This window comes from Oncorhynchus mykiss, chromosome 16 (assembly GCF_013265735.2).
Source record: "Oncorhynchus mykiss isolate Arlee chromosome 16, USDA_OmykA_1.1, whole genome shotgun sequence".
NCBI classification, from domain to species: domain Eukaryota; kingdom Metazoa; phylum Chordata; class Actinopteri; order Salmoniformes; family Salmonidae; genus Oncorhynchus; species Oncorhynchus mykiss.
Window position 1 is genome coordinate 55,595,527 of NC_048580.1, and position 12,120 is coordinate 55,607,646.

Sequence of the window (12,120 nt, forward strand, 5' to 3'; positions counted from 1 at the left end):
GTTTAATCGATGGAAAATCTGTCAATGCAAGACACGGTAAACATATGGGTAGGGAAGTGATTTATTGTGAAGTTATGTACACATCTTGTAACTGGGCTTCATTGAATGTCATTCATCTTTAAGATGGCGTTGGCATGTCAACAGTCTTTAATGTCACCCATTGTGCTGACACAATCACATGTTTTGTTTAACAAGGTTAATAGCACTATGGCATGCACCTTTACAGCTGTGAGAATAATCTGGCATAGGTTTATGTTGCTGTTAAGCATTCCTGGACGCAACATTTGAGTCAAGCCTTTATGTACTCTAATCTACTAAAAGTCAGCGATATAATAGAAACAGCATGTTCACAAATCAATGTGCAAAAATGTATATTTTCAACAAACGAGTTTAAGAATAAGAAATGTTTGGAAAGTCCACAGTGCTTGTATTAAAAGCAGCACTTAAAGAGCAGAGGAATGGGTTCAACTAGAGTTTCACACACATTTGCCTGTTCTAGTGATAATCAGACCATCCTAATCCATACACCACAGCTTTCCATAGAACCTGATGCTTTACCTTCTACACATAGCATCTAGGAGTGTGTTCTGTATCTACATGTCCTTTATGTAGTCACACGGTTGACTCTACGTTGTAGTGAAAGGATAATTAAATCAACATCTGTCTGCTAGCAAATAAAAAGTCCAGCACGATTGGATGTGCCAAAAGACTTTGTCCTGAAATGAGAATTCAAGCAGAGGCGAGGGCATATAAATATAATTCATAGGGCAGTCACCTACAGCAAAAGCAACAGTTGGGTGGTGCATTTAAATGTTTTCTCACAACATCTCTTTCTTGCTTCACCTACGCAAAAATGCATGATATTCAATGTGCTCCATTTCTATGACCGTGGCCAATGAAGTTGAATCCAGGGTAAAAGATACGTTTTATCCTCCTGACTTAAAGGTTAAGGTTAGGATTTGCAGTTAAGGAATCGAATTGTAGATATGTGGTTACGGGTAACTTCGACCTCGACAGTGGTGGTGCTGTGAGGAACCTTCCTGTCTCAAAGGAAGCTGTCTTCACCAGAAACGTAGGAGAAGCCATTGAATGCGTTAGAGCTGCTGGTGCCGGCGTTGAGCTCAGGGGTGCAGCCCACTGAGTTAGGCACCATCTCTCTGGTGAACTCTGGGTCTATGTGCTGTGTGTCCGCTGGCCCTTTCTAAAGGAGAAGAGAGAGGGGACTTGTTAGGAAATAGAGGGGAGTGCTAGAGAAAAGAGGTAAGATTGAAAGTTACAAAGATGAGGTAGTGAAAGAAAGTTTTAGAAAAAAAGCAGTGAATTTTGAAGTTATAGAAGATGGTAAGAAACAGCTGGCAGCACAAACAACTCACCACATTGGGGTTGTATGGAGGAGTGATTCTCTTGTGGTACAGATCATCCCAGTTAATCGGGGAGAAGAACACATGGTTCTTTATTTGTAGCTGTAAAAAAAAAAAAAAAAAACTTTTCAGGATGATATAAGACATGACCAGTGTATAACTCACTCAAAATGTGTGAAACACTAAACGGCAATGGCATAGTGTGCTTCAGAAATGCAGTGGTGGAGAAAGTACCCAATTGTCAAACTTGAGTAAAAGTAAAGATACCTTAATAAAATGACAAGTAAAAGTGAAAGTCACCTTGTAAAATACTACTTGAGTAAAAGTCTATAAGTATTTGGTTTTAAATATACTGAAGTATCAATATCAAAAGTATAAATCATTTCACATTCATTATATTAAGTAAACCAGATGGCACCGTTTTCTTATATTTAAAATGTATGGCTAGCCAGGAGAACACACCAACACTCAAACATTTACAAATGACGCATGTGTGTTTAGTGAGTCCACCAGATCAGAGGCAGTAAAGATGACCAGAGGTGTTCTCTTGATAAGTGTGTGAATTGGACCGTTTCCCTGTCCTGCTAAGCATTCAAAATGTAACAAGTACTTTTTGGGTGTCAGCGAAAATGTATGGAGTAAAAAGTTCATTATTTTGGGGGGAATGTAGTGAAGTAAAAGTTGTCAGAAATATAAATAGTAAGGTACAGATACCCCAAGAAATGACTTATGTAGTGCCTTAAAGTAGTTTTCCTTAAGTACTTTACACCCCTGCAGAAATGGCGTACAGTGGACTACTTATAATCAGAGCCCACGTAGGGCTAGAAACAGGGGGAGCACCCCCTATCCACATCGACGGGACAGTAGTGGAGAGGGTAGTAAGTTTTAAGTTCCTTGGCGTACACATCACGGACAAACTGAATTGGTCCACCCACACAGACAGTGTTGTGAAGAAGGCGCAGCAGTGCCTCTTCAACCTCAGGAGGCTGAAGAAATTCGGCTTGTCACCGAAAGCACTCACAAACTTCTACAGATGCACAATCTAGAGCATCCTGTCGGGCTGTATCACCGCCTGGTACGGCAACTGCTCCGCCCACAACCGTAAGGCTCTCCAGAGGGTAGTGAGGTCTGTACAACGCATCACCGGGTGCTAACTACCTGCCCTCCAGGACACCTACACCACCCGATGTCACAGGAAGGCCATAAAGATCATCAAGGACAGCTTCTATCTCAAGGCCATCAGACTGTTAAACAGCCACCACTAACATTGAGTGGCTGCTGCCAACATACTGACTCAACTCCAGCCACTTTAATAATGGAGATTGATGTAAAAAATGTATCACTAGCCACTTTAAACAATGCCACTTAATATAATGTTTACATACCCTACATTACTCATCTCATGTGTATATACTGTACTCGATGCCATCTACTGCATCTTGCCTATGCCGTTCTGTACCATCACTCATTCATATATTTTTATGTACATATTCTTTATCCCTTTACACGTGTGTGTATAAGGTAGTAGTTGTGGAATTGTTAGGTTAGATTACTCGTTGGTTATTAATGCATTGTCGGAACTAGAAGCACAAGCATTTCACTACACTCGCATTAACATCTGCTAACCATGTGTATGTGACAAATAACATTTGATTTGATTTGATTTGAAAGGGAATAAGGTGCCATGGTCCATGGACACGGTCCAGTCAGTGACTCACAAAGTCAGCAATGGCTCCCAACCTGCGGTGTTGGTCTTTCTGCAGGAGGCCCTGGAGCAGACTACAGAGAGCGCCTGACTTCCCTGGGGGCAGCGGCAGAGGCTTGTGTAGGATGCCATCGTACATCTCAGACACGTCCCGGCTGTAGAACGGGGGCTAGAAAACCAGAAACAGGGTGAGTAGAGCAGAGAACAGACACAGTACTGTAGCAGCCAGCTACTCAAGAAGCATTTCCTGAAGTTAGTAACATAATTGTCTTGGACATTTATGTAGATTGCGCTAAGTACAGTAGCCATATAAGATTGAAACACTTACAAGACTATAGATCATCTCATAGAGCACAGCTCCCAGACACCACCAGTCCACTGTGCGGTCATAGGGCTCCTTACGCAGAACCTCAGGGGCCAAATACTACAGAGACAGAGAGAGTTAAATAAACAGATATATACTGGGCCTTCAGAAAGTATTCACACGACTTGACTTTTTCCACATGTTGTTGTGTGACAGCCTGAATATAAAATTGATGAAATGTAGATTTTGTTTTATTGATCTACACACAATACTCCATAATGTCAAAGTGGAATTATGTTTTTAGAAATGTTTACAAATTAAATAAAAATGACAAGCTGAAATGTGTTCAGTCAATAAGTATTCAACCCTTTTGTTATGGCAAGCCTAAATAAGTTCAGCAGTAAAAATGTGCTTAACAAGTCACATAATAAGTTGCATGGACTCACTCTCAGTGCAATAATTGTGTTTAACATGATTTTTGAATGACTACTTCATCTCTGTACCCCACACATACAATTATCTGTAAGGTCCCTCAGTCGAGCAATTAATTTCAAGAACAGATTCAACCACAAAGACCAGGGAGGTTTTCCAATGATTCGCAAAGAAGGGCACCTATTGGTAGATGGGTAAAAAAAATATATATATATACAGTGCCTTGCGAAAGTATTCGGCCCCCTTGAACTTTGCGACCTTTTGCCACATTTCAGGCTTCAAACATAAAGATACAAAACTGTATTTTTTTGTGAAGAATCAACAACAAGTGGGACACAATCATGAAGTGGAACGACATTTATTGGATATTTCAAACTTTTTTAACAAATCAAAAACTGAAAAATTGGGCGTGCAAAATGATTCAGCCCCTTTACTTTCAGTGCAGCAAACTCTCTCCAGAAGTTCAGTGAGGATCTCTGAATGATCCAATGTTGACCTAAATGACTAATGATGATAAATACAATCCACCTGTGTGTAATCAAGTCTCCGTATAAATGCACCTGCACTATGATAGTCTCAGAGGTCCGTTAAAAGCGCAGAGAGCATCATGAAGAACAAGGAACACACCAGGCAGGTCCGAGATACTGTTGTGAAGACGTTTAAAGCCGGATTTGGATACAAAAAGATTTCCCAAGCTTTAAACATCCCAAGGATCACTGTGCAAGCGATAATATTGAAATAGAAGGAGTATCAGACCACTGCAAATCTACCAAGACCTGGCCGTCCCTCTAAACTTTCAGCTCATACAAGGAGAAGACTGATCAGAGATTCAGCCAAGAGGCCCATGATCACTCTGGATGAACTGCAGAGATCTACAGCTGAGGTGGGAGACTCTGTCCATAGGACAACAATCAGTCGTATATTGCACAAATCTGGCCTTTATGGAAGAGTGGCAAGAAGAAAGCCATAAAAAGTGTCGTTTAAAGTTTGCCACAAGCCACCTGGGAGACACACCAAACATGTGGAAGAAGGTGCTCTGGTCAGATGAAACCAAAATTGAACTTTTTGGCAACAATGCAAAACGTTATGTTTGGCGTAAAAGCAACACAGCTGAACACACCATCCCCACTGTCAAACATGGTGGTGGCAGCATCATGGTTTGGGCCTGCTTTTCTTCAGCAGGGACAGGGAAGATGGTTAAAATTGATGGGAAGATGGATGGAGCCAAATACAGGACCATTCTGGAAGAAAACCTGATGGAGTCTGCAAAAGACCTGAGACTGGGACGGAGATTTGTCTTCCAACAAGACAACGATCCAAAACATAAAGCAAAATCTACAATGGAATGGTTCAAAAATAAACATATCCAGGTGTTAGAATGGCCAAGTCAAAGTCCAGACCTGAATCCAATCGAGAATCTGTGGAAAGAACTGAAAACTGCTGTTCACAAATGCTCTCCATCCAACCTCACTGAGCTCGAGCTGTTTTGCAAGGAGGAATGGGAAAAAATGTCAGTCTCTCGATGTGCAAAACTGATAGAGACATACCCCAAGCGACTTACAGCTGTAATCGCAGCAAAAGGTGGCGCTACAAAGTATTAACTTAAGGGGGCTGAATAATTTTGCACGCCCAATTTTTCAGTTTTTGATTTGTTAAAAAAGTTTGAAATATCCAATAAATGTCGTTCCACTTCATGATTGTGTCCCACTTGTTGTTGATTCTTCACAAAAAAATACAGTTTTATATCTTTATGTTTGAAGCCTGAAATGTGGCAAAAGGTCGCAAAGTACAAGGGGGCCGAATACTTTCGCAAGGCACTGTAAAATAAAAATAAAAAAATACATTTTTATCTCACTTTGTAACACAACAAAATGTGGAAAAGTCAAGCGGTGTGAATACTTTCCGAAGGCACTGAAATCGGAAGTTTACATACACCTTAGGCAAATACATTTAAACTCAGTTCTTCGCAATTCCTGCAATTTAATCCTAGTAAAAATTCCCTGTCTTAGGTCAGTTAGGATCACCACTTTTTTTTAAGAATGTGAAATGTCATAATAATAGTGGAGAGAATTATTTATTTCAGCTTTAATTTCTTTCATCACATTCCCAGTGGGTCAGAAGTTTACATACACTCAATTAGTATTTGGTAGCATTGCCTTTAAATTGTTTAACTTGGGTCAAACATTTTGGGTAGCCTTCCACAAGCTTCCCACAAATAAATTGGGTGAATTGTGGCCCATTCCTTCTGACAGAGCTGGTGTAACCGAGTCAGGTTTGTAAGGCCTCCTTGCTCGCACATGCTTATTCAAATGGGATTGAGGTCAGGGCTTTGTGATGGCCACTCCAACTTTGGAAGTATGCTTGGGGTCATTGTCCATTTGGAAGACCCATTTGCGACCAAGCTTTAACTTCCTGACTGATGTCTTGAGATGTTGCTTCAATGTATCCACATAGTATTTCTCCCTCATGATGCCATCTATTTTGTGAAGTGCACCAGTCCCTCTTGCAGCAAAGCACCCCCACAACATGATGCTTCCACCCCCATGCTTCACGGTTAGGATGGTGTTCTTCGGCTTGAAAGCCTCCCCCTTTTCCTCCAAACATAACAATGGTCATTATGGACAAACAGTTCTATTTTTGTTTCATCAGACCAGAGGACATTTCTCAAAAAAAGTACGATCTTTGTCCCCATGTGCAGTTGCAAGCCGTAGTCTGGATTTCTAATGGCGGTTTTGGAGCAGTGGCTTCTCCCTTGCTCAGCGGCCTTTTAGGTTATGTTGATATAGGACTTGTTTTACTGTGGATATTATACATACTTTTGTACCGGTTTCCTCCAGCATCTTCACAAGGTCCTTTGCTTTTGTTCTGGGATTGATTTGCACTTTTTTCGCACCAAAGTACGTTCATCTCTAGGAGACAGAACGCGTCTCCTTCCTGAGCGATATGACGGCTGCGTGGTCCCCTGGTGTTCATACTTGCGTACTATTGTTTGTACAGATGAACGTGGTACCTTCAGGCGTTTGGAAATTGCTCCCAAGGATGAACCAGACATGTGGAGGTCTACAATTTTTTGGCTGATTTCTTTTGATTTTCCCATGATGGCACTGAGTTTGAAGGTAGGCCTTGAAATACATCCACAGGTACACATCCAATTGATTCAATTATGTAAATCAGAAGCTTCTTAAGCCATGACATCTTTTTCTGGAATTTTCCAAGCTGTTTAAAGGCACAGTCAGCTTGGTGTATGTAAACTTCTGACCCCCTGGAATTGTGATACAGTGAATTATAAGTGAAATAATCTGTCTGTAAACAATTGTTGAAAAAATTACTTGTGTCATGCACAAAGTAGATGTCCTAACCGACAAGAAATTTGTGGAGGTGTTGAAAAACGAGTTTTCATGACTCCAGCCTAACTGTATGTAAACTTCTGACTTCAACTGTATAGAACTACATGTGACTATTAGACATGGGTTATCTTTAACATATCATTGAGCACAGACACAATCTCAGGGCTATCCCTCACCTCAGGGGTTCCACAGAAAGTGGACGTGGTGGTCTCTGGCTCCACTCCCTCTTTACACAGCCCAAAGTCTGTAAGTACCACATGGCCCTGGAACACACGTTTTAAGCACCATCCCAATATTACAGGAACTTACAGACTGCATATGATCCTGTATTGTGAACTCTTGAACTATCTTCTCTAAGATGAGAAGGAAGTGAGTTGAGATATTGAAAACAATCGAAGAACATTATATCCACTTATGAGTCAACACTTACCTGAGAGTCTAAGAACATTATATCCACTTATGAGTCAACACTTACCTGAGAGTCTAAGAGAATATTCTCTGGCTTCAGATCTCTAAATAAAAACAAAAAAATATATTTGGTTTCACTTAACCTCAATACTGTACATAATAATGTGTTGTTTCTACCTGAATATGTCCTTGTAAACTGTGTCTGACCTGTAAACGATGTTGAGGGAGTGAAGGTAGCCGATGGCACTGGCTACCTCAGCAGCATAGAACCGAGCCCTCGGCTCCAAGAAGCACCGCTCCCTCTGCAGGTGGAAGAAGAGCTAGGAGAGAGATAAATAAATGTTAGAGATAGAGGGAGAAAGGAGAGAGAGAAAACAGTTATGACATGTTGTTTTAACTGTCAGTACGCTTGACTCTGACGAAGCATGTAATATTACTACTGTTACATTATTAACTCATAATAATGCCATGACACAGAGACTTTGGACTGAGCCAATGATTAAAGGGGAGTAATGTGTTTGTTGTCACTACACTGATTGAGCCAAGGGCTTGAGGCTATGCCACACTGCATTGCTGCTTCTGTGCTGTCAATAGCTTGATAGCTTTAATATAAATAAAGGATTACTTATTGGGAACATTGCTACAGTCCACTCATTTTATCATTTGCCATATCCAAACAGTCATATGAAACCTGAGAAACAAGACCCAGGGCCATTAGCTAGCTACCTCTCCCCCGTTGACATAGTCGAGGACAAAGTAGAGCTTCTCTGGGGTCTGGAAGGAGTAGTGGAGGCCCACCAGGAAAGGATGCTTCAGGCTCTTCAGCAGCACGTTCCTCTCTGCCATGATGTTCTTTTGCTGGAGGACACAAGGCAGCATTGAACCAGCGGACACGAGGCAGAAGGCAGGACACAGCAGAATACAGGCCTCTGTCACCACCACTGCTTTGGCCCCAAGCACATGACAAGAGACGATATACAGAGAGAGAGAGAGAGAGAGGGGCATAGAACACCTCTTTCCTACAAGGTCCTCAGTGTTATTTATGCTTCTGAAAGTGCAGCCACCTACACACTTCTGACTAGTGTTCTCCACTTTAGCTATGGCCCTGGTTTCCAAGGCAGGCAACAGGCTCTCAGTATATAAAGTAACTTGACTTCATTGAGGTAACACTTCACTTGAGGGAGTCATTATTTTTACAGGACTGAGTAGTCTGTCAGACAGCTATAACGTGTGTCTGTAAGTAGCTCAGAAAGTACAAGATTCATTTGCTGATTGTTATAACTATCAAGTGATACAAAACCCAGGGAATATAACATTACTGATTATGGTAATGTACAGTATGTATGAAACACAAAACAGAGACTGGGGGCTGTAAAATCTGTCTGTCAGAGTACAAAGGACAGAACACACTTCAGATTAGATTAGATGTTATCTTAGAAACACAACACAGATTTAGGCTAAACCAGTTCTGCTACACAATGAAAATCATACACACATTGAATATATACTGACATGAAGGGTTTTGCTAGTGTAATTGAGTTGACCTTTAAAACAGAATACAAATAAACTATATGCGAGTTTGTTGTGATAATGAATAACCAAATTAAACGTTTATAGACCAACCTCCTTTTTCTTCAGGATTACTTTCTTCTGTAGAACTTTCACAGCATAGAATTTATTGTCAGCTTTGAGCTTGGCGAGCAGGACCTGGATGCAGGGTGGTTGTCAGTACATTTCTGATTGTTTCCTCAAAACGTCAACTCCTAATATGACACTCTCTTATCATAACCCTATCTTAAAAATAGAAGGGCAATGAGTACACACATAATATATTTTATTATCTGTCACACAAAATATAGAAAAAAGTAATTGACAATGAAAAAGGACTGTGACTGAACTGGAAGAATTAAAAATGGCTGCTCATCCTGAGTACAATTTGTGAAAAACTATCCTCATTCATTGTTTCATTGTTTGGTTTTGGTCTTTTCATCAAGGTAACCTTAACAGTCCTGCATAGACTAAGTTAATCATTGAAGAAGGCATGCAGCCTTTTATCAAGCAAACAGCAGACTTACCTTCCCAAAGGTCCCTTTTCCAATAACAGCCAAAAAGTCAAAGTCAGTGGGCTTGGCACTGAAACAAGACAGGAATGATGATACAGATATTTGTGTCATATAGATGGACATAACACCTATCGTAACAGGTTATGGCAGAGACAACCGTCTCGCAACATGACTGGTATGATCCATGAAATAACATTTTTAATCAAGCCTCAAAAACACATGTACAGCAATGTACACTGAGTGTACAAAACATTAAGAACACTTTCCTAATATTTAGCACCCCCCCTCTCTACAAGGTGTTGAAAACATTCCACAGGGATGCTTGCCCAAGTTGACTCCAATGCTTCCCACAGTTGTCAAGTTGGCTGGATGTCCTTTGGGTGGTGGACCATTCCTGATACACACGGGAAACTGTTGAGTGTGAAAAACCCAGCAGCGTTTCAGTTCTTCACACAAACCTAGTGCGCCTAGCACCTACTACCATACCCGGTTCAAAGGCACTTAAATCTTTTGTCTTGCCCATTCACCCTCTGAATGGCACTTATACCATCCATGTCGCAATTATCTCAAGGCTTAAAAACGTTTATTTAACCTGTCTCCTCCCCTTCATCTACACTGATTGAAGTGGATTTAACAAGTGACATCAATATGGGATCATTGCTTTCAACTGGATTCACCTGGTGAGTCTATATCATGGAGAGAGGATGTTTTGTACACTCAGTGTATGTTGTGGTTGCAATGAATGAATATGAATAAATATTCATATAACAAAACATATATGAATATGACATCAGGACCACAATTCCATTGGTAAAGGGTTGCCAGATGTCAGTTCTACATGGCACTATGGATCATTGAAACCCATGACTCTTAATACTGTACATACTGTGGGTTTGCTGAAGGTCCCAGGTTGACCTCACTGAGGGTGGAGGATGGTGATCTAAGCTAGATGACACACAGAAAAAAGATGAATGATGGAGCAAAGCGGTGTAAACAACCAGTAACCATTTGCACAACGGCCTGGTTGTCTGTGGTTGGACACCACACCACAGAAACACTCACTGGATTAGAATTTGCCATGGTCTCGGTCCATTCCGTGCTCACCGGGGAACCTACATCAGTGTTTCATAGACCTGTCATTGACAAAAGGACACAGTAGGAACATCGTGATATGATAGCACCCCCATCTGTGTGTGACGCTACTGCTGGTTCCCCTATGCCAGTCTGACCCTGAGAAACTGGTCGTTCTGGTTTGAAACCCAACACAGGCACAACGAAGGACATTTGGTGTTTTGAAGAGTTCATATCAGTGGACACGTTTACATGGTAAATATTATTTTGCCATTCCCACGTCCACAAATGTGCAGAGGATGGCTTAGGTCACTATTCAAACCAATTCAAACCTCCCCCACACAGTCACTTGCCAAGAATGGATGAATGTTTTGAAATGTTCTTTCCTTGATCTTGGGAAATGTTTAACCTTTAGGTCTACTGAATAAATACAGTAACCTCTACTTTAACTAAATACAATTTTGTGGATCAGTCATATGTCCTCAATAGTAGATTGTATTTTGCTACAGTAGAGGTGTGAAAAGTTAGTTAGAAACTCATTTGAAGGTTGATAAATATTTACAGTCAAGTGTATTACCCATCTAATCAGAGGTATGGAATTATTATAGGCTTTATATTCTCAAACTACACCATTGTTGTGAAATACATGCAAATGGGGTGCAAACAAACTACTCAAAATTCAGCAGACCTTTTATGACAGCATAAAACATGCATACATATATCAAAGAGGGTCTAATATCGACTACTAGCCTATTAATGTTTACCGTTGTATTCCTCAGGTGTTTACAAAGGCAATTTCGAGTATTTCAAAAGGATTCGAGGACATTTTCCAAAGTGTTATAGAACATGATAAAACTGTATTTCAAACAATTCCCCATAAATGTAAAGACATAAAAGGATCTATAGGCTACTGTAACATTATATAGTCCATTCTGTACATTCTCAACCTACCTTTCGTGAATGTTAAAACGAAGCTTAGGCCACTTGTTGCAGGTGCGTGCAGCAGGAGCGATGTCTTGTCGACTGACTGAAGCCCCGCAGATTGAGTCAAGTGTCCCAGCTCAGAGCACAGCACTGTTGTCCTGCATTAGGCTACAGATTTCAGTGACTGGTTGGGATCACGTCATGAATGGGTGGTTCCACTGTGCCAGTGAATCATTAAAGAAATTTAGGGGCAGGGAACACTTCTGTGTGTGTGTGTGTGTGTGTGTGTGTGTGTGTGTGTGTGTGTGTGTGTGTGTGTGTGTGTGTGTGTGTGTGTGTTTGTGCGCGCTCACGCTTTGGCAATGTAAACATGTTTGCCATGCCAATAAAGCCCTTTGAATTGAATTGTGAGAAAGCGAGAGAAGCATAACATTGTCACTAATGTCATTAGTAGATACAGTACCTTCAGAAAGTACTCAAACCCCTTTACTCTTTTCACATTTTG

The 12,120-nt window shown here is 40.9% G+C and overlaps 1 protein-coding gene across 1 annotated transcript; it reads right to left on the reverse strand.

Moving 5' to 3' along the window:
- Positions 1-42: 42 nt before the first annotated feature.
- Positions 43-11,798, reverse strand: LOC110492337 (serine/threonine-protein kinase Sgk2). Its single transcript, XM_021566566.2, has 13 exons — positions 11,643-11,798; positions 10,683-10,753; positions 10,507-10,565; positions 9,633-9,690; positions 9,181-9,264; positions 8,284-8,415; positions 7,765-7,877; positions 7,625-7,661; positions 7,326-7,412; positions 3,395-3,490; positions 3,080-3,235; positions 1,374-1,463; positions 43-1,201 (listed from the first exon to the last, which is right to left on the reverse strand). Exons 2-13 carry the CDS (start codon positions 10,698-10,700, stop codon positions 1,046-1,048), a joined length of 1,086 nt encoding a protein of 361 aa, XP_021422241.1. The 5' UTR covers positions 10,701-10,753; positions 11,643-11,798; the 3' UTR covers positions 43-1,045.
- Between the last annotated feature and the right edge of the window lie 322 nt (positions 11,799-12,120).

Bases quoted from the DNA above. Each gene is read 5' to 3' on its own strand.
- LOC110492337 (XM_021566566.2), bottom strand. The intron at 9,265-9,632 runs GTAAGTCTGCTG...CCCTGCATCCAG, and splicing joins GAAAAGGGACCTTTGGGAAG to GTCCTGCTCGCCAAGCTCAA. The intron at 7,662-7,764 runs GTCAGACACAGT...GTTTTTATTTAG, and splicing joins TCCCTCAACATCGTTTACAG to AGATCTGAAGCCAGAGAATA.